The following is a 22,357-nucleotide window of genomic DNA, read 5'->3' as shown; positions in this document are numbered from 1 at the left end:
GCTGATTTTCTGCCATTCCTGAAGAATCACACTTTTAAGTTCCTCCTTCGTACGCATACGTTGCCAACGGAGATTCCTCTTCAACGCAGCCCAAAGATGTTCGATGGGGTTTTAATCCGGAGACTGGGAAGGTGTTCTAAGCTGCTTAGGAATGTTCCAGATCAACCATGTCTTTTTAACATCAGCAGTGTGTTTTGGTTCATAATTATGCTGGAAATAAAAACAGGTGGCATCCCCATATTTTCGGCACTCTGTTTCACGTTTGCCCACGGGATTATAGCCCTCCTTGTTCATTATTCCGTCGATGAAATGTATGTTACGCACATCTCTGGTTGACATACAGCCCCAAAACATTACAGACCTACCGCCATATTTTACGGTTGGGAGTGTATTCGTCACATTGTCTGTACCCATTTTTCTCCATACTCTGTGGATGCTATCTGACCCAAGAAAGGTTTTTTTTTTGTCTCATCAGACCAGATAACATCATTCCAGAATTATTTCTCCTTATTTATATGCTCCTTAGCGAATGTCAGTATAAGCCGTCTGTTTTTTATACTTACATATGGCCTTTTCCGAGGAATTCTTCCATAGTACCCATGCCGATACAGGATCCGACGGATGGTGGAGTTGCTGATCTTCTTTCCAGTTCGTTCCTCTGTGAGTTGTCTCAATACTGGTGCACTTAATTTGGAATCTGACTTTATAAGCCGAACAAGAAGCCGTTCTTTCCTTTCAGTTAAACACTTTCTCTTGGGTTTCCTTGGCGTGTTCTTAACAGTGCCTTTGTATTTAAATGTATCAACCACATATTGCACAGTAGAATGTGTTCTATTGACCAGCTGTTCAATTTTTTCTAATGACAGTCCTTTAAGTGCCAGTTTAAGTATAGTGTTCTTGAGCTCCGTACTTAAATCTGCATTCCTACCGATGGTCACCACAGATACAGTGGCCACAGAAAGTATTCGTACACCTATGGAATGTGATGGAACATCATTACGGCGTACGAGCTGAAGTTAGATTTATAAACGGCATAACGACAGACATCAGATATACACGCTGAACATACAGATCGTTTAAAAATGTAACATGATCGGCACGATACTGTATACAGACAGCAGATCGTACCGCCAAGAAAGTATTCGTACAGTACGAATGTACTGTCTTTGTGATTGGTTAAACCAGTTGTCGCACACGTTTACGCCGCTGTGCCTGTAGGAGGGGTTGTTATCTCTTCAGTCATCTCTGTGCTGTCGTTGCCGCAAGGTTACTTAGTATGGGGCGAATGAAGACGGAACTTTAATTGAAGCAACGAGAGAATATAGTGTTACTGTATGAACAAGGTAAAAGTTATCGTCAGACTGGAAAAAACAGCTCGGCATTAGCTTTACTACGGTGAGTTCAATAGTTAATAAATATGGACAAACAGAAAACAATCCCAGATCTGGTCGTACAAAAGTGCTGACAGTACGGGAGCAACGCAATATTGTGCATTCGGCACGAAAGAAACCGTTCCGGAGTGCTACAGAACTCACTTCAAGGTCCAACAAAACGGTGAGTGTGCAAACTATAAGGAATGTATTGCACAGTGCGAACCTGCGTAGTAGATGTCCACGAAAGAAGACACTTATAAGTGAAAGAAATAGGCAGAAGCACCTACAGTTCGCGAAAGAGTATTGTGAAAACACAATGGATTTTGGAACACTGTTGTTTTTTCTGATGAAACGAAGTTTACACAGTTTGGAACTGGTAGGAGCAGCAAGGTATGGCGGAAACCAAACACCGAACTTGAGCCTCAACATGTAATCTCCACGGTAAAACACGGTGGAGCGAGTGTGATGGTTTGGGGCTGCATGGCTGCGAATGGAGTGGGAAACCTGGCATTTATTGATGGTATTATGGATGCCAGGAAGTACATAGATGTGTTGCGCCATAATTTAAGCAGCAGTGCACACAAGCTTCATCTGGAAAGAGTCTTCCACTTCCAACAGGACAATGATCCTAAGCATTGTGCCATGATAACCCGTGAATGGCTGTTGTACAATGCCCCAAGAAGACTTCTCACTCCACCGCAGAGTCCAGATCTCAATCCTACAGAGAACCTGTGGGATCTAGGCAAAGAAGCGCAAAAACGCCATCCTACTAGTAAAGAACATCTTAAAGAGATACTCTCAGATGCATGGTCCAACATATCTGCAGAGTACACCCAACGTTTTGTGAACTCAATGCCAAGACGTCTGAAGCAGGTCATCAAAGCTAAAGGCATGCATACAAAGTATTAAGACTCTGTTTGAACAAAGACTTCGGCAAGTGTTTGAATTATCTAGTAGTGTACGAATACTTTTTGTTGTGTTGAAAGACGAGTTTATTTGTTTATTATGTTGAGCGCTGTAAATCTCAGAGCAAATGTACAGCTGGGTGCCTTTTCTTTATGCATATGTCCCACTGGATGTGTTTATATTACTTCATGGTACTTAATATACAAGGTACATATTAAAATGTTGGTGTAAGAATACTTTCTGTGGCTACTGTACACTAGGAAGGAGACTATAGCACTTGACCAGTCGTATGCCGTCACTGAGACTTTTCCGTGCATCGCAACCAAACGGTGGGCATCATCCTGTCCATGTGTACGAATACAACTGATACACCCGTTTGTCGATGCCGGCACATTAATATAAAATCTTCTTGCCTGTATGTAAATAAGTATGGTTTTCACTAACGAATTGTCATTGACAAACCATGTTTTTACCCGTAATATACGGTATGTTTTATGTCACTTTTTCAATCGTTAATGTGAATATACGTGACTTGATAAGAAATTGAAGCCTGTACGAATAACAGACACACATGCTGTATACACCGTAATCAATTTTAAAAGCTTAACTTTTAAAAGTGTCGCACATTCATCACTTTTTCTCAGTTCCGGTCCAGAATAGTAGCCTACACAAGTTCGCTTTTCATTTTTCCTTACTTAAGAAGGTTACGGTTTTTAACCATTTTGCAAGGGCAAGTTTCAGGGAACTCTTCCACCAGAAATAACTTCGCATTAACATAATTAAATTGAAACCAAGATTTTACTTCTAGGATTATGGAATCACAAACTTCTAAAGCTTGTTATTACGGCAAGCTTTATCTACCGTCGTTTAGCGACTGTTCTTTTGCATTTGCTAGTTCGGCCTCAACCTCCAGAAAAATGTCAACTTATTGTCTCACCACGTGCAGAGCTCCAAGTTGTGCACATGTTACCGAATTCTGACAGCAAAGAGTGTGAAGGGATTAGAGCATTTTAAAAAATTCCACACGAGTTACAACTGTATGAAAGAAAAAAATACATTCAAAATATAAAATGTTCATTGTTTAGCAATAGCTTGAACGAAGGTACTTGCGTTGTTGATGTTTATAACGTTATCTCGTCTCTGTTTTTTATTTTTATTTACATAGCAGTGATTAAATATTTGCAACAATCGTAAATCATATTTAGAATACTCCCATCCCCTAGTTCCAGATGACCTGAAACTGGGGAACTAGGGGATTTGTTTGATGCATACATTAGATTTTCCTTGTTACAGCTGTGTCTATTAAACATATTCAAACCTAATAGGCCCTACTGTTTATGTTCATTCTACACAAGATAACACTTTTTTCTTTTCGTCCTTGACGGTATAGGCCTACAATGTTACATGTTCTAGACAAACATATGTCCTACCCTTCATTATTTTCGTTAGTGATTATTTTCTTTTGCCACAATTCTTTAAAATGCAGAAATATGTTGCTGATCTTCCCGGTGCAACCCTCCCCCCCAATTGGCACTACAGGCCTTGAAGGGCCTTGGCCTACCAAGCGACCGCTGCTCAGCCCGAAGGCCTGCAGATTGCGAGGTGTCGTGTGGTTAGCACGACGAATCCTCTCGGCCGTTATTCTTGGCTTTCGAGACCGGGGCCGCTATCTCACCGTCAGATACCTCCTCAATTCTAATTACGTAGGCTGAGTGGACCTCGAACCAGCCCTCAGGTCCAAGTAAAAATCCCTGACCTGGCCGGGAATCGAACCCGGGGCCTTCGGGTAAGAGGGAGGCACAATACATTCCTTATTTTATAAATGTATGGAATTATTTCTTTGCATTTTTGTTTTATATTCACTACCCAGATATTTAACCCTAAACGAGACACTCCCCCTACATTTCAATAGAGGCACCTCTACCATTGTTTCTCCACAGAATGAACAACAATATTCGTCATATTTCTCTCTATGACCCCTGTTCTTAGGTACCTATTAGCGACCACACCATACCTCTTACTTTTCTATTCGTGAGCCTTTCTTTATTGACAGCTTCGGGATAATTTCGCAGGATTTCAGTAATGTTCTTTTGGTCTTACATTCTGCCATAATCATCTGCTTCTCAGTATTTTTCATTCATACCATTACTTTCTTGATCAGCATCTTATCTACGTTCTGAGTATCTTTATCCCAACAGTTCCCATTCCTATTCTGTCTAACATCTTTATTTTCTTTACTTTCTTTAGCCAGTGATTATAATTTAAACCGTGCGAGTTGGCCGTACGGTTAGGGGCGCGCATCTGTGATCTTATATTCGGGAGATAGTGGGTTCGAACCCCGCTGTCGTTTCTCGATAGAGTCAACCGTTTACCCGTTATTTCAGTTAATGTAGGGCAAATTCCTCATACGCCAAAAATCGTATGAAATAGAAAAGATTGCAAATTATATTTTTCACTCCTTTAATTAAAAACATTTTTAATGCGCTAATATTAACGGATAAATTTGGTGGTGATTGTCAGCTCGGGTGGGTTGGGCACAAGAGTCCGCAGTCAAAACAAGTACCTACTCTACCTTGAACTACGGGACGGTAGCCGCCGTGTTGGAGGTAATAAGAATTAGTGATGGGACATTCGATTCATTTTACTGAATCGATTTCATTTGATTCCATTCACGTTACTGAATCGATACAGTAATCCAATTCACGGCACATTAGAGTCACCGCTCCTACTGCATCTGTGTATTATGTAATGGTAAGACAGCAGCAACAGCATTCAGTGCTCGCAGCTGCCATCTGGTCTTCATACTATGAACTCCTTTCTTAGAAATAAATGCTAGTCACTCTAATATATCGAATATTCCCGGCGACGCAGGGTGGGAAAGGTCCTGGATTAGGAAGGTAGCAGCCATGGCCTTAATTAAGGTATAGTTCCAGGATTTTCTGGTGTGAAAATGGGGAAACTGCGGAAAACCATCTTAACGGCTGCCGACGGTGGGATTCGAACCCACCATCCCTCGAATGCAAGCGCATAGCTACGCGATACTAACCGCACGTCCAAACTCGCTAAGTCATTTTTGAAAATATGTACTGTATTTTTCTATCAGCAGAGGATTTTTTAAATCGTCATATTTTGTATAGGCTACCCGAGATGTACAGTAGCCCACTGGTTTTGTGATTCAACATACTGTTGGTTAAGTTATTGCGTCAGTCGGTCACTTACTGTCCACATATTATTGAAGTCTTGTGCAACGATGTGACATATGAACTGAGAGAATACTGAGCCGTTCTTCCCAATATAAAACAGGTACTTCTGAGTGGTTATGAGCATGACTCATAGTCATAGGGCAGGCTAGAGTCGAGTTTAATTAAATGTCAAATGTCAATTAAGTTATAATACTAAGATTCATTAAACTAATAAATAGTATAACCTAATAGCCTACCTACTTACTAGCTACTTTAGAATTATGTTTTGACTACCCTTTTAACACTGAAAATAAACCCATCTATTATTTAAACCACCCTGCAAGAAGAGGACGCTGAATGCAAGTGGGTATTATTTTTATTATTTTCAAATGAGCTGAGCTCGGGAGTCCATTTAGCGTACGATTCTTTCAGTGCACCATGGCTCTGTATGTAACGCTTCAGAGGAAGCCCGACTCTCCGCCAGTGTCCACTGTCCAGTGTGCCGATAAGGAGCCGTGTGTATCTTGTGTCTCACTGAGCTGTGCGCGTTCACGATTCTTTCGGTGTGCTATGGCTCACTGTATGTCTCGCTGCAGCGGAAGCTCGGCTCTCCGCCACCCGCCAGTGTCCAGTGAGCCGATAAGGAGCCGTGTGTATCTTGTGTCTCACTGAGCCGCGCTCGTTCACGATTCTTTCGATGTGTCATGATTCACTGTCTCGCTGCAGCGGAAGCTCGGCTCCCCGTCAACGTCCAGTGAGTGCGCCACTCAGCACTGTCCGCTGGGAGTAAGCTGAATCGTGTGCCGTGAGCTCGCCGTTGCTGTGAATCGATTCACTCGGACATTTGAATGAATCGATACACTGCTTCGAATCATGCATTCAGTAACCAACACTAATAACAATAGGTATAAGGACAGCGCCAAACCCACCATGAGGTAGTGTACCATCCGTATGACACCTGGGAAACTTGTGCTCTCGACCGCCCAACCTGGAGAAGTAGCATCCATCAAGGAATAACTATTTGAAGAACAGAGATGTCGTACCGCAACACAGCAGCGCACTTGTAAAAGGCAGAGCGAATCCTGGGGAAGAACGGCAGTAATCTACATCGTTTTCTAAATACAAACACATACTAGCCTACAGATGTACCTTTAAAAAAAAAGAGTAACCTTAATGTGACTGCTTTCATAAAACTTAACGACTACGCGGTAATTCCCTCTACATAGTCAAGAACTCAATCACACACATACTGTCTTCTCTAACTCCTCAATGTTTGTATATCACCATTGCAGGAGAGTGTGCAGATCACGAACTGATTTGATCAGCCAACTGAAGACACCCTAAGTAGGACGACTGTCATACTCGCTTGCGAGTGACTGCCAGTGAATGAATGTTAAAAGAGGAAGTACAACCGGGCAGCCATCTTCTCTTACAGCTAATCAGAGGTCCGACGCTTCGACGAATGAAGTTATCGACAAGAGAAAGAGAAGGGCCACAAAGGACATTAAAACAAAAGAATACCTAGGCCTCGCAAACCTAATACCGTGGGGGATAGAAAGCGAACGAGATCTGACCAAGTAAAGATGAAAGTGAGAAGTCTGGCACTCAGCTGGGGATCCCGTGCTTCCCAGTTGAGAGCTCGTGGAACCCTCTTTTAATCGCTTCTTATGACAGGCAGGGGATACCGTGAATGTATTCTAGTGCCTCCACCCAAACGGGGAGCCCCCTTAATATTGCTATGCTACTGTATACTATTCAAATAATAAGGCGTCTAATGCACAACCCGGTTATCCCTGACAGTTTCGAGAAAGTCGAGAAAGTTGTAAGCTGCTTAAGGTCCCAACAAAAAATCGAATTTTAGATTTTATGTTATTTTGATAGCCTGAAGTCCAATTTACAATGGTTCCTTGCTGAAAATGTTTGCTGAACACCATTTAAGATCTATTCGTGAGATCCGGCATATTTTCGGTTTTTTTTTTTTTTGGCTAGTTCCTTTCTATTTCAGAGGTTTGTGGTTTGCAGGAGAGTTTTGTATGTTCGTAAGAATGGATGACGCCTTGCGACATTCATTTGTTGGCTTGAAAACAACCAAATTCAATATCTTTTCCTCGTGTCTAGAAGTTTTATTTTCGTGTGCTAAAACAATGCCAAGATCTCAGAAATATTCAAGAAGAGGAAAGTAAAAGCCGGACCTGGCAGAGGACGTACTGAAAATATATGATGCCGTGCTGGCATTCAATGAGGGGAACAATGGTAGGATTAAAGTATTGAAAAAACTGGGTATAGAACCACAAGTGAACATGATGGGCGCGTGCTATGAAATGGACAATTTCTGTATGAAAAAGTCTGATATCAAATTTCAAGCAAGTTCTAAACAAGCTAGGCAGTTAAAAAGAAACCAGAAAAGGAACAGAGAGGATGAAGACAACCCAGATGATCCTGAATATAGGCCTGGTGCACATTAAGGTAACACATCTTTAACAGCATTTTTCTTCACTTTTGTTTTTTTCGAGACAAATATTCCTTTTTCTCAGGAAGTATTAACACTACCGCTCTGAACTTTTTGTCAGTACTATATGTTCAACTAAACGATCGTATGTTTTCCTGTGATTTTATCGTAATGAGAAAAAAATAATATTTTTTCGGTGAGAAATAAGTTGAAAAATTTAAGATTTGAGAAAAAATATTAAAAATATTATTTGTAAACACACACGTTTCCAAAAACATCCATTTAAATATAAAATATATATCTAAATATCTGTGAGGTTTCGTTTCAAAAGGTTAAATAATGAGCAAACGGAACGTGATGTCGACACAAACAAACAAACAAACAAACAAACAAACAAACAAACAAACAAACAAACAAACAAACAAACAAACAAACAAACAAACAAACAAACAAACCGTTGAAGTGTATAGATACAATTATAATTTCATTTATATAGAAACGGAGTCCTGGGGAGTGCGCTAACCGAATTATTCATATTTCACCCAGACAGCTGTTGTATTACACGCAATTTCGCACTTGTGTGACAAACATCTCATCCTCTGGTAACATTCGAGTGAGAGTGCGCGCGCACACAGCTTGCACCCAAAGCAACACTGTTGGAGACGAGTTGCGCTTGTCACACGAGAGCCAGGCGGTGGTAAGAGACGGAGTAAGTGAAATCTCAGCTTTGTGAGGATGTAATACATATTTTGACAATAGATAAGTATGACAAACCTCTAGTCCCGTGTCTTGATACGGGGCTGGGGTTGAGATTAGATGAAATTTTATGGCATGTTTTTACGGCCAAATACTCTTCCTTGCCGCCAACCTCAGCCGAGGAGTTAATGAAGATGAAATGAATGATGGTGATTGAAAGTGGATAAGGAGGTGGAAATCATGTTTATTATTTTCATACGCCTAGGGAGAGACATGTCAGCGTGCCACACTACCCCTAGAGCTACCGCTGTAGGTAGTAAAACTGCTGACTTCAGCACCATCTCAGTGAAATACAGTAAACACTAGAGTGTTATTTAAAGCTGCCCACGCTGCATCAGAAATAACAATTCAGGAGATACTTACCATTGTAAACAAGGGCGAAGAACGCTTTCTTGACCAGTAACTGCGTATCGAACACGACCAGCTTGGCACTAGTCGGGATGAGATCGTAGCACTTGTGAAACTTAAAGAACTTCACGAAGATCTGACTCTCATCTTCCTCTGAAACACAAAATGAAAACAGGAATCAGTTTAATATTAGACATCAACATGTATCAAACACTATGGAAGTTCATTTAACTGTGTTTGCTTACAAGGAGAGTGCACAAAGTTCTCGGTTAGGATTGTGATGAAACTTTCACATTTGAAATAAATAATCAAGATGAGTATATCTGAAAAATGCTAGATTTCGCAGTCTCTCCAAAGATAATCAGGATATTTGTACGAAAACCCTTACTCTCAGGCCTGGATGTTAGAATAGCTAACTAGATACATTTTGTTTCAGAGACAATATTAATTAATTTTATACGTACTGTAGTATTACAACTGTATTTGTACTCTTCCTCTTTTGATTTGTGACAAAAATAAATGTTAAAAAATGGAAACATGTTACAAAGCGACACAGACTATAAAGGAAACTAAAGACGAAATGATATCGTTGATTATGTGAGAGAAATCCAACAGATAGTCGTCCCTATTAGGTAATCTAACCGATCGGACACCTAATCAGTTCACAAAAACAAATCTATCACAATGAGGTTTATATTTCTGCTATGTTTCGTTGCTACTTTTCTAGCAAGCAGGTTATATCTGGTATGGTTGAAAATGAAAATCCACAGTCTGTTTCCAGACATTCGACCGGGTCAGGGATGGAATGAATGAAGCCTCCATCTAGCGACGAGAATGGGAATTGTCCCTGTTTCCAATGTGCTTTTCGCCCGGTGTCTCCATAGATTTTCGCAAAGGCGAAACTGGAACGAAGATACTGAAACTTCATCGCCCAGTATATAAAAGCAAGCTCGCCGCGAACAGGGGGTAGCTGAGTTGTTGGTGTTGAGCTGTGTTGTTGTCTTGTCGAGTGATATGTGGGGACCAGTAACGTGAGTTGGATGTGCGAGTTATCGGTCTCGTCTGAACAAGTATACAGCAGTCGTGTGCTGTGATAACCAACGGACATGCATTCGAACCTTGCTGTATGAAAATGCTGCGAAGCGAAGTGAAAGGTGAAACTGGTCAGTAAATATTAAGGAAGGATCGCCCGTTCCAGGTAAATACTCCCAGTCGAAGACCCATTCTGAGGAGAACATACTTTTGTAAATAGCCAGTAATTAGTGAAGTGTTGTTATTCATTGTCAAGCATAATTGCATGTGTGTGTTTACTAGTTGGGCCATGCACGGGTTTTTTGCAAACTGCTTTACGTCGCACCCACACATGTAGGTCTTATGGCGACAATGGGACAGGAACGGGCTAGGAGTTGGAAAGGAGCGGCCGTGGCCTTAATTAAGGTACAGCCTCAACATTTGCCTGACGTGAACATGGGAAACCAAGGAAAACCATATTCAGAGCTGCCGACAGTGGGGTTCGAACCCACTATCTACCGAATACTGGATACTGGCCTCATTTAAGCGACTGCAGCTATCGAGCTCGGTCACGATTAAATTAGTTCAGTAAGTCAGTCAGTACTACCGACCGAGTTGTCATTGCGGTTAGGGGCGCGCAGATGTGACCTTCCATTCAGGAGATAGTGGGTTCGAACCCCATTGTCGGCAGTCCTGAAAATGGTTTTCCGTGGTTTCCCATTTTCACACCAAAAACATGTTGGGGCTGTACCTTAAGGCCACGGCCACTTCCTTCCCACTCCTAGGCCTTTCCTATCCTTGGTCGCCATAAGACCTATCTGTGTCGGTGCGACGTAAAGCAACTTGTAAAATAAAAAGTAAAATAACAGTCAGTACTTTATTCATAACAGTATGCTAGTTTAGACTGTATTACTTATTAAATATGTAGAAATTTCATTGTGCAATAACATAATGTCACTTAATTGGAGCTAAAATATCAGTAGTGTGCAACAAATTACTAATAAATTTGATAAATTCCCTTTAATAAGAATCTATAACAAAGACTGCATCGAGACTTAATGACTTATTACATCTGCCAGCAAACATTTCGTGAGTGAACAGCATGTGCCCTTACCACACTACTATATAAATGTATACATATCCTACATATATGTCCTGGTCTTCATTTAAAGCAGTTTTGTTAACTGATATATTGCATAGCCTTTCATTTAGCTCGGTCTCCAGGTTGGAATGTTGTTTATGTTTCTGGCAGAAGTCCAGATAATTTTCGCTGCATGCTTTCTTTAACTCTTTGTACAATATCGGCTAGAAACTCGTGTAATAGACAGCTTCTAAAACTAGGTCCAGATTAATTACACTTTATACTTAACCTACTTCCGAGCTAAAACGTATGGAACTAACAACAAATTTGAAAGATATAAATATTTCACTATTGGCAACTAAAATTGGTCCAAATTATGCTCTACAAGAAAAAAACCACAGACTCAGAAAATATACAGTATACTCTACATCAGGGCCTCTCAGGGTGCATGCGCGTGGTGCATGCACTGTGCACGGTGCAAAAGATGACTTCGCTTGGTTGACCAGAGTGCAGACCCCCCACTCCTCACTCCTTACACCTGTCTCCCCGTTCGGCCTGTCTCCGCGTTCCTCACCTTCACTGCTGTTTCTCCCCCACTGCGAAATGTTTACGTGTGGTGAGCGGAGACGCACAGTTGTATGGGACAAGGTTACCAGTGTTATTAAAAAAATTAAAAAAGTGAATTAGAAATACACATACATGTTTGAGAGGAATGTAAACATAATTTTAAAAAAATGCAGAACCCGTGACCAAAATGAAAATGCTACAGTACTGGAACAAACCTCATTTGTGGATATAGAATGCTCTTCTTCAAGCTGTTTCAACTTCCTTAATTCTTTCTCTCTGACGTCTCCTATGATTTCACAATAATTTTCCGAATGTAGTCTGTTGTAGTGTCTTTCAATAGACGATTTTCTTACGCACGTAATTATCGTCCCACAGATTAAGCATTTGGCGTTATCGTCACGACAAACAAACAAAAACAAAAACAAAATACGAAAGTTCCCAGTTCGATTGAAATGGACTTTCGGAAGTCTTTGCTTTCTTCGAAACAGGTTGCTCCATTATGATGTTGTTGTCGTGCGCTTATCTGTTTCACTGATAAACACGTCGTCTACCACCAAACGCTTCGTCGCTCTCAGCACACTACACCATCCGAGTCAAGCCGAGTTGAGGCGAAGCGTACCGATGCACAGTGCACAGAGCCTATGCACCTCGCTCTGCACGCGTGAGAGTTTGGGCGTTTGAGAGGCCCTGCTCTACATTAAAGTATAAATTATAGACAAAATATATTCTAAATCATTACTAGGGAAATTCACTGGATTGACGGAAAAGTTCTCAATGTTTTGTCAGAGCAAATAAAACAAATATACACTGACTGACAGAGCAAATGCAACACCAAGAAGGAGTGGTCAGAACTTTATCCCAATTGCAGGGTAGACTGACGTCACTGAGGTATGCTCATGATGTGAAATGCGCCGCTGTGCTGCGCACGTAGCGAACGATAAATGGGACACGGCGTTGGCGAATGGCCCACTTCGTACCGTGATTTCTCAGCCGACAGTCATTGTAGAACGTGTTGTCGTGTGCCACAGGACACGTGTATAGCTAAGAATGCCAGGCCGCCGTCAACGGAGGCATTTCCAGCAGACAGACGACTTTACGAGGGGTATGGTGATCGGGCTGAGAAGGGCAGGTTGGTCGCTTCGTCAAATCGCAGCCGATACCCATAGGGATGTGTCCACGGTGCAGCGCCTGTGGCGAAGATGGTTGGCGCAGGGACATGTGGCACGTGCGAGGGGTCCAGGCGCAGCCCGAGTGACGTCAGCACGCGAGGATCGGCGCATCCGCCGCCAAGCGGTGGCAGCCCCGCACGCCACGTCAACCGCCATTCTTCAGCATGTGCAAGACACCCTGGCTGTTCCAATATCGACCAGAACAATTTCCCGTCGATTGGTTGAAGGAGGCCTGCACTCCCGGCGTCCGCTCAGAAGACTACCATTGACTCCACAGCATAGACGTGCACGCCTGGCATAGTGCCGGGCTAGAGCGACTTGGATGAGGGAATGGCGGAACGTCGTGTTCTCCGATGAGTCACGCTTCTGTTATGTTAGTGATAGTCACCGCAGACGAGTGTGGCGTCGGCGTGGAGAAAGGTCAAATCCGGCAGTAACTGTGGAGCGCCCTACCGCTAGACAACGCGGCATCATGGGTTGGGGCGCTATTGCGTATGATTCCACGTCACCTCTAGTGCGTATTCAAGGCACGTTAAATGCCCACCGCTACGTGCAGCATGTGCTGCGGCCGGTGGCACTCCCGTACCTTCATGGGCTGCCCAATGCTATGTTTCAGCAGGATAATGCCCGCCCACACACTGCTCGCATCTCCCAACAGGCTCTACGAGGTGTACAGATGCTTCCGTGGCCAGCGTACTCTCCGGATCTCTCACCAATCGAACACGTGCGGGATCTCATTGGACGCCGTTTGCAAACTCTGCCCCAGCCTCGTATGGACGACCAACTGTGGCAAATGGTTGACAGAGAATGGAGAACCATCCCTCAGGACACCATCCGCACTCTTATTGACTCTGCACCTCGACGTGTTTCTGCGTGCATCGCCGCTCGCGGTGGTCCTACATCCTACTGAGTCGATGCCGTGCGCATTGTGTAACCTGCATATCGGTTTGAAATAAACATCAATTATTCGTCCGTGCCGTCTCTGTTTTTTCCCCAACTTTCATCCCTTTCGAACCACTCCTCCTTGGTGTTGCATTTGCTCTGTCAGTCAGTGTATATACAGGTGTATATATAAATGTCGATATAATCAGCATTATTTCTAACAATTTTAGAAATTAATATTCTTTGAAGCGCTCTTGATAGTTAATGTAACGAACAATGGTGTGAAAGGCAACAAACCTGAGGAGGAAGTACTGAATTATTTAATGAAATTTAGCATACTGTATATTACATTAAGCGTGTGGTATTACGTACATCACTATCACATATTAAAAAAATCGCAATGAACTATAAGGAAAAATATTGTATGCAGTATATCGGCTCTGGTGTTCCAGCAGAGAAAGTCAGAGGGCACTCTTCAATCAATCAATCAATCAATCAATCAATCAATCAATCAATCAATCAATCAATCAATCAATCAATCAATCAATCAATCAATCAATCAATCAATCAATCAATCAATCAATCCCGATCTGCATTTAGGGCTGTAGAGCATGTGGCAGATTTCCTAACAATTGTTTGGCTAGTTTCTTCTTAAATTATTTCAAAAAAGCCTTGGTAAATTATTCCAATCCTGAATTCTTCTTCATATAATCGAATATTTGTCATGTCTGTCCTCTTGGATTCCAATTCTATCTTCATATTATGATCTGTCCTACTTAAAAAAATTAATTCCAGCTTATTCGTTTATTAGTGTTATTCCAAGCCATCTCTCCACAAACAGCTCGGAACATAACGTTTAGTCGAGCAGTTCGTCTCCTTACTCGCAAGTCTTCCCAGCCCCACATTGTAATATTTTCTGACACTTAGTCTTTTGTCGGAAACCATCTAGAACAAATCGTGCTGCTTTTCTTTTGATTTGTTCTAGTTCTCGAATCGAGTAATTCTACCGAGGGTCGCATACACCGATTTATATGCCACTTCAGGCACATCAACCCCTTAAATAAATTCATAAGCATATGAAGAGATCTGTAACCTTTTATTTACAACGTTAAATTTGAGTTGCATTCGGTGTTTGCAAATAATGTATCATACACAATGCCCGTTATTGACCGAAACGAGGAAAGAAGCCTAATATAACATACCAGGAGAAGGAATTTTTATTGAATTTGGTGGCAGAAAGCATTGTCATCATAGAGAACAAGAAAAAAATATAGCCTTCAAATGTATATTTCATTTAAAAATAAGGCAATATTTCTTAGTTCTTCATTTTTAAAAATCATACCCAATCGTGTACCATACAAGATATAAACTATAGTCGAGAACTCATCTTAGACCTACCTATAAGCCCGCATGGTGGCCATGATTGTTCAGGCGTTGTTGAAGTCTAAACTGTCTGACACCGTGGTTAGCCGGTTCGAGTCCCGTTGGTCGCAAAATGTTCACCATCAGAATGTTGGCCGGCAGGGTAGGAGAGGTGATGGTATACAATTTCTAATCACTAGATTGCGTGCCAAAAGCCTGGATTAAAATCCAAACCTCTCCGCAGTGCTGATATAGAGTAAAGGCATATGGCGCTCTTGCTGGTGATTCGTCCCTCGGATGGGGGCGCCGACCCCTTGGTGCTACTCGACAGGAGCAGACTATGCGCCGGCACCGGGTTTCATCCTTCCCCTTCCTACTATCATATATAACGTCATTCATTTCATCTCATGAACTCTTGTGATGAGGGCATTCCAGGAACTTAAATAAATTTCGTGTGGCTATTTCTAGCCGAGTGCAACCCTTGTAAGGCAGACCCTCCGATGAGGGTGGGCGGCATCTGCCATGTGTAGGTAACTGCGTGTTATTGTTGTGGAGGATAGTGTTATGTGTGGTGTGTGAGTTGCAGGGATGTTAGGGACAGTACAAACACCCAGCCCCCGCGCCACTGGAATTAACCAATGAAGGTTAAAATCCCCGACCCGGCCGGGAAACGAACCCGGGACCCTCTGAACAGAAGGACAGTACGCTGACCATTCAGCCAACGAGTCGGACATTCCAGGAACTATAAATGACCGAAGGGGGTGTATATGTGAGGATTTACGGAAGGCGGAAGTATTTCGTCAGCAGTATGTAAAGATAGTTGATATAAGAATAATGTCCACGTAGAGGAAGTGACTAATACTGGCGAGGTACTGAAATTTTCCTTTGAAAAGAAAGGTACAAAAATTGAAAGCTTTAAAAACAGTAGGGATTATTAAGATTTCTGGGGATATGCTAAACGCAGTAGGCTGAGATATTGTGCCATATCTGAAATATTTGAGTACTGTTTGCATGAAGGAGGTGTACCAAATGCACGGGGAGTTGGAATTGTAGTCCCAGTGTACAAAGAAATGGGTGATAAACATAAAGCAGATAATTACAGGCCTATCAGCTTGACGTGTGTAACATGTAAGCCTAAGGAGAGCATTCCTTCTGATTATATTTTTTGCTAGGGGCTTTACGTCGCACCGACACAGATAGGTCTTATGGCGACGATAGGATAGGAAAGGCCTAGGAGTTGGAAGGAAGCGGCCGTGGCCTTCATTAAGGTACAGCCCCAGCATTTGCCCGGTGTGAAAATGGGAAACCACGGAAAACCATTTTCAGGGCTGCCGATAGTGGGATTCGAACCTACTATCTCCCGGATTCTGATTATATTAGACACGGTTTTGAAATTACTAATTGGTTTAATAGAAGGCAATGCGGTTTAAGAAAAGGTTAATTCATAGAGAAGCTGCACGATTTGTCCTCGGCGATTTCCGACAAAAGAGTAGTGTTACGAAAATGTTCCTGACCCTCGGCTGGGAAGACTTGAAAGTAAGGAGTTGAACTGTTCGTTTTGTAATTGGAGAGATGTTGTGGAAAGATACTAATATACAAATAACCTTGAGTGGAGAAGGAAAGATAATAATAATAATAATAATAATAATAATAATAATAATAATAATAATAATAATAAGATGAAGTTGGAATTCAAGAAGACACACTGGTACAAATATTCATTTTTAAGAAGAGGAATTGGGGATTGGAATAATTTACCAATGTAGATGTTCGAAAAAATGCCAACTTCTTTGAAATAATGTAAGAAAAGTCCGACTCGTTGGCTGAACGGTCAGCGTCCTGGCCTTCGGTTCAGAGGGTCCCGGGTTCGATTCCCGGCCGGGTCGGGGATTTTAACCTTAATTGGTTAATTCCAACGGCACGGGGGCTGCGTGTATGTGTTGTCTTCATCATCATTTCATCCTCATCACGACGCGCAAGTCACCTACGGGTGTCAAATAAAAAGACCTGCACCTGGCGAGCCGAACCCTTCCTGGGATATCCCGGCACTAAAAGCCATACGACATTTCATTTCATGTAAGACAAGACGAAGTAAACAGTTGATAGGGGATCTCCCACTTCGGCGACAGATCTGTTGTTAATGATGAATAAATATAACATTTGTAAATCAGTAAGATATGTACTATCTGATTAAAATATATACGCTTCGTGACCATGAACAGAAGTAGAAGGAAAATGTTACACATATCATCTACTGGTGGAACATAATTAAACCTTATACTCCAAAAATTTCGAAAATTCATTTTTCGGACGCAGTTCTTTTTTAGCGGCCAAGTAGCTGAGTGCATCACCCGGGTATCACCATATGGTGGGCCAGGAATAGCATAGACTGTCGAAGTTAAGACAATAACACATCAAAAGAAACGCTAGGTATCTCATTGGCCGAATACCAAGTATATCTTTGTTGGTCCACATCATGCATGCGTACCGTAAGTAAACAGAATGTTTTTCAGACGCTGTCATCCAAGTGCCGCTGTTATAAGCAGAAACATTTGGAAAAGTAAAGTATTCGTTCTTCCAGTAATTAACAATGTATTTATGTTCGAACTGGCACGATGAGTTGGTGTCACTCCACTTCCCATTGTAAATGAAATGGAAGGCCGCCCCTAACATGGAGAACAGGCGCCTTAATGTATTCTAGTGGTATTTCCTCCACTGAGAGATCTTTCCCTCCTAAAAGAACTCATCCGCCCTAAGCCGGTGGTTCCCTAGGCCAGTATTCACCAACGCGTGCAAAAGCTTTTATCTTGGTGTAAGAGCTAAGAAAATCGAGATAACAATTAAATTTGTATTCGCCACAACATTCCTCGTCTGTGATTTTCTCTTCCAGTTCAATATTCCAGTCGTCTGCGAACTGCCATCTTGAAAGGGTATTACCTTACATTTTCTATTTTACCGGCCAAGCTTTCCCCGGTAAACTTTTATACCGAGATAACACCCATTCTCCGAGATAATGTTAATAAATAATCTCAGCAGAATTATTTATTAATTGTTGCTGTGACACACAAAAGCTCTTCCATGGTAAGCTGCTGAAGTACAATGAAATGACTCTCTTCGTGAAAGTTCAGCTCTGGAACACAGTAGTTCTCAGAAAGCGGGCTGCACAGTGGTGAGGTTCATTCCACAGGCGCTGACAAGCTCCTAAAAGCCTCGCTCTAGAGCTGGTCCAAGAAAAACAGGGCACTTCAAACGATGTGCGATTACGGGCAGTGTTGCCAAGTACCTGTAGCGGAAAATCACTACCGCCCAACTGATGTTCGCTATTTTGCACAAATTATCTCTACGCATATTTATAAATAATAATGTTATAGCTTTACGTCCCATTAACTACTTTCAAGGTTTTCGGAGATACATAAGTTTATTTTATATAATTAATTGAAAGTAAACAACAAAATACTCTCCCTATACTTTTCTACTCTGACGAGTACTAATTGATGCAATGCCAGTACAACTAAACCGATTACAACGAGCTATGAACTCTTGTACAGCAATAGTGTCTCACAAAAACCTAATGTGGACTTCGAGGGTGTCGAGTAACGAAAATCTCGAATATACACACTCATTTCAGGCTATATTAAAATATCGAAAGCTCTTAACACGAAGAGGCCAAAACAAAATATAAAAAATATAAAACAATGTATTCAAAAATAATAAAACTAGTTATATGTACTACATGACAATTTTAGTCCTTTTTGGAGAAAATCTGATGATGGTGCTTCGTTTCTCGCACTCCAGCCTTCAATTCTTCAGTGTGTGTCATATTTGCGTTGTCTTTCACCTCCTCGTCCCTTGATTCGTCTTCATCTTTCACTTTCGTCTTTCTCGCAACTGCAACTATTTGACGACCGAGTAGTAACTGACAATTTTCATTCCGTTTTTTATAACGTTGTTATGTATTGCAGTATGTTTAAATACTGCACGACCACTGTAAGTACGTACAAAAAGGACTAATTTCATGACTTATCAGTTCTATATTCTAGCTCCATTCGCAAAGAAAAAAAAAAAAAAAAGGTTGCTGATCTGCTGAGAGGGATAGCAAGGGTGCTGCCGGAGCGTGTTTTGCTGGAGAAAAGAGGACAGGAAATTCAGTTGTGAAGATAATTAGTACGAGGTATTCCCTTTTAATATTCGAAAGATGAATACGTGTAGGTTTTTATACTGTTCAAATTTTGGTAGGGAAAGTTACCGATAATTAGGAGTAACATGCACTTTTGTTATGGCTTTTAGTGTCGGGAGTGTCCGAGGACATATTCGGCTCACCTGGTGTAGGTCTTTATATTTGACGCCCATGAGCGACGTGCACGTCTGGTTGTGGGGGGGAGTGGTGGTGGTGGTGGTGGTGGTGGTGGTGGTGGTGGTGGTGATGATGATGATGATGATGATCTCGGGAAAAGGTGAAACCCGGTGTCAGCACATAGCCTACTCCTGTCAAGTGACACCAAGTGGCCTGCTCAAGGCTTAACGTCCCCCTCCCCCATCCACCAGACGAATCGCCATCAACAGTGCCATATGCCCTCACTCCATACGAAGTCCGACTCCATGCCTAAACGGTTAGCGTGCTAGTCTTTCGTCACAGGGGTCCTGGGTTCAATTCCCGGCAGGATCGGGAATTATTACCATAAATGGTTAATTTCGCTGGCACGGGAGATGGGTGAATGTGTCGTCTTCATCATCATCATCATCATCATCATCATCATCATCATCACGATGCGCAGGTCGCCTACGGGAGTCAAATCAAAAGACCTGCATCTGGCGAGCCAAACTTGTCCACGGGCACTCCCGGCACTAAAAGCCATACGCATTTCATTCCTCTCAATATGAACAGTGCAGAGAGGTTTTGGAATATAGTCCAGGCTTTTGGCACGCAATCTAGTGATTATAAATGTTATACCACCATCTCTCCTACTCGGTCGGCCAACATTCTGATGATATTTTTTTTTTTTTCATCTGAGCACCTTTTAATACTATCGGACTGAGCCAGGATAAAACTTGCCAAGTTGGCTGCAAGTGGATTAATGTTACACTAATCTTTACAGGTTTTCAACGACGGAGGGATGAGGGGATAGTAAGTTGAAGTCCGTCACTTGCACCGTTATTTACAGTATCTAGTATGTGAATGGGAAACCGCGGAAAACCGTCTTGAATCCTAGCTCTGGAATGGAAGCTTAGAGCTACATGCCGCGTGCCATGTAACCAATTCGCTCCGTCATTTTCGGGATTTGATGGGAACTTCGAGACCAGATACCCTTAATGAGGTCTCCATTATTTTTCATGTGAAATTTGTCCCCAGAAATTCACTGGGATTCGAACCTTGAATCACCTGAGCAGAAAGCCAGGAGCAAACTCAATACGCTAATTTCCATCTTCTCTCAACTTTAGCATCTGATCTGTCTCTGGATAATGGCCGTGTAATTTGGTGACGTTGCTCGTATTTCCTTTTTATTCCATACCCTGAAGGGCTCGGGCGGGCCTCTTAGAGGGTGACGCCTTCTCTCAGACCCGGAGATGTGTAGGGGTGATTTGAGGTGAGGTGAAGGTGAGCAGCTGTGGACTATAACAGGAACTGTCCCGACATCTGCCTTAGTCAGGAAAATGGGAAAGCACAGAAAAAACAATTCTCAGGGCAGCCGACGGCGGGGCCAGCCCACGGCCTCCTGAATACAGAGCTCTCAAGCCGAAGCCACTCTGCCCTTATTATCAATCAATCACCATTGAACAACTTTTAGGGCAGTCGCCCATGTGGCAGATTACTTATCACTTGTTTATGTCATCATCAGGTAACTGCTCCGACTCCCTCAGTTATCTTTTAGCAATTAAATATTTTGATTTTACAATAACATTAAATTTAGGATGTAATTCAGATAGGCCCAATTCAATGCTCTATGAAGTCATAACAGAGCACCCTGGCGCTCGATATTCTGGAGCGGGCTGTGATAACGTTGGCAGTGCCGGCCCGTTGGATTTGTGTTCACATTTGAGAACATTAACCTTCCACTAATGTTAATATTTATTTTATTTATTACATGCGCCTGTAACAGGGTTGTACTCCAATCACAACAAGCGTTACATAGTTCATATAATAATACAATTTTTAAAAAAAGGATGGATATAAAGAAATTGGCATACACAGGCCAGGATGACATAACTTTAGATTTACAATTATTGACTTTACTTCTATAAGTTAATATACACTGACTGACAGAGCAAATGCAACACCAAGAAGGAGTGGTTCGAAAGGGATGAAAGTTGGGGAAAAAACAGAGACGGGACGGACGAATAATTGATGTTTATTTCAAACCGATATGCAGGTTACACAATGCGCACGGCATCGACTCAGTAGGATGTAGGACCACCGCGAGCGGCGATGCACGCAGAAACACGTCGAGGTACAGAGTCAATAAGAGTGCGGATGGTGTCCTGAGGGATGGTTCTCCATTCTCTGTCAACCATTTGCCACAGTTGGTCGTCCGTACGAGGCTGGGGCAGAATTTGCAAACGGCGTCCAATGAGATCCCACACGTGTTCGATTGGTGAGAGATCCGGAGAGTACGCTGGCCACGGAAGCATCTGTACACCTCGTAGAGCCTGTTGGGAGATGCGAGCAGTGTGTGGGCGGGCATTATCCTGCTGAAACAGAGCACTGGGCAGCCCCTGAAGGTATGGGAGTGCCACCGGCCGCAGCACATGCTGCACGTAGCAGTGGGCATTTAACGTGCCTTGAATACGCACTAGAGGTGACGTGGAATCATACGCAATAGCGCCCCAACCCATGATGCCGCGTTGTCTAGCGGTAGGGCGCTCCACAGTTACTGCCGGATTTGACCTTTCTCCACGCCGACGCCACACTCGTCTGCGGTGACTATCACTGACAGAACAGAAGCGTGACTCATCGGAGAACACGACGTTCCGCCATTCTCTCATCCAAGTCGCTCTAGCCCGGCACCATGCCAGGCGTGCACGTCTATGCTGTGGAGTCAATGGTATTCTTCTGAGCGGACGCCGGGAGTGCAGGCCTCCTTCAACCAATCGACGGGAAATTGTTCTGGTCGATATTGGAACAGCCAGGGTGTCTTGCACATGCTGAAGAATGGCGGTTGACGTGGCGTGCGGGGCTGCCATCGCTTGGCGGCGGATGCGCCGATCCTCGCGTGCTTACGTCACTCGGGCTGCGCCTGGACCCCTCGCACCCTCGCACGTGCCACATGTCCCTG

At 42.7% G+C, this 22,357-nt stretch overlaps 1 protein-coding gene across 4 annotated transcripts in view; it reads right to left on the bottom strand.

The window, feature by feature from the left end:
• The window catches only part of LOC136876412 (5'-AMP-activated protein kinase subunit gamma-1), a 1,375,241-nt gene that overhangs the window by 45,446 nt on the left and 1,307,438 nt on the right, over positions 1-22,357 (bottom strand). For all 4 annotated transcript variants that reach the window (XM_067150367.2, XM_067150365.2, XM_067150366.2 and 1 more), the window contains one exon: positions 9,030-9,167. In XM_067150367.2, the coding sequence (XP_067006468.1) occupies positions 9,030-9,167 (138 nt within the window). The remainder of the gene's footprint in view (positions 1-9,029; positions 9,168-22,357) is intronic.

Source organism: Anabrus simplex, chromosome 6, assembly GCF_040414725.1.
Source record: "Anabrus simplex isolate iqAnaSimp1 chromosome 6, ASM4041472v1, whole genome shotgun sequence".
In the NCBI taxonomy this organism is placed as follows: domain Eukaryota; kingdom Metazoa; phylum Arthropoda; class Insecta; order Orthoptera; family Tettigoniidae; genus Anabrus; species Anabrus simplex.
Note: the sequence above shows the minus strand (reverse complement) of the source record. Positions and strands in the feature narration are given on the sequence as shown.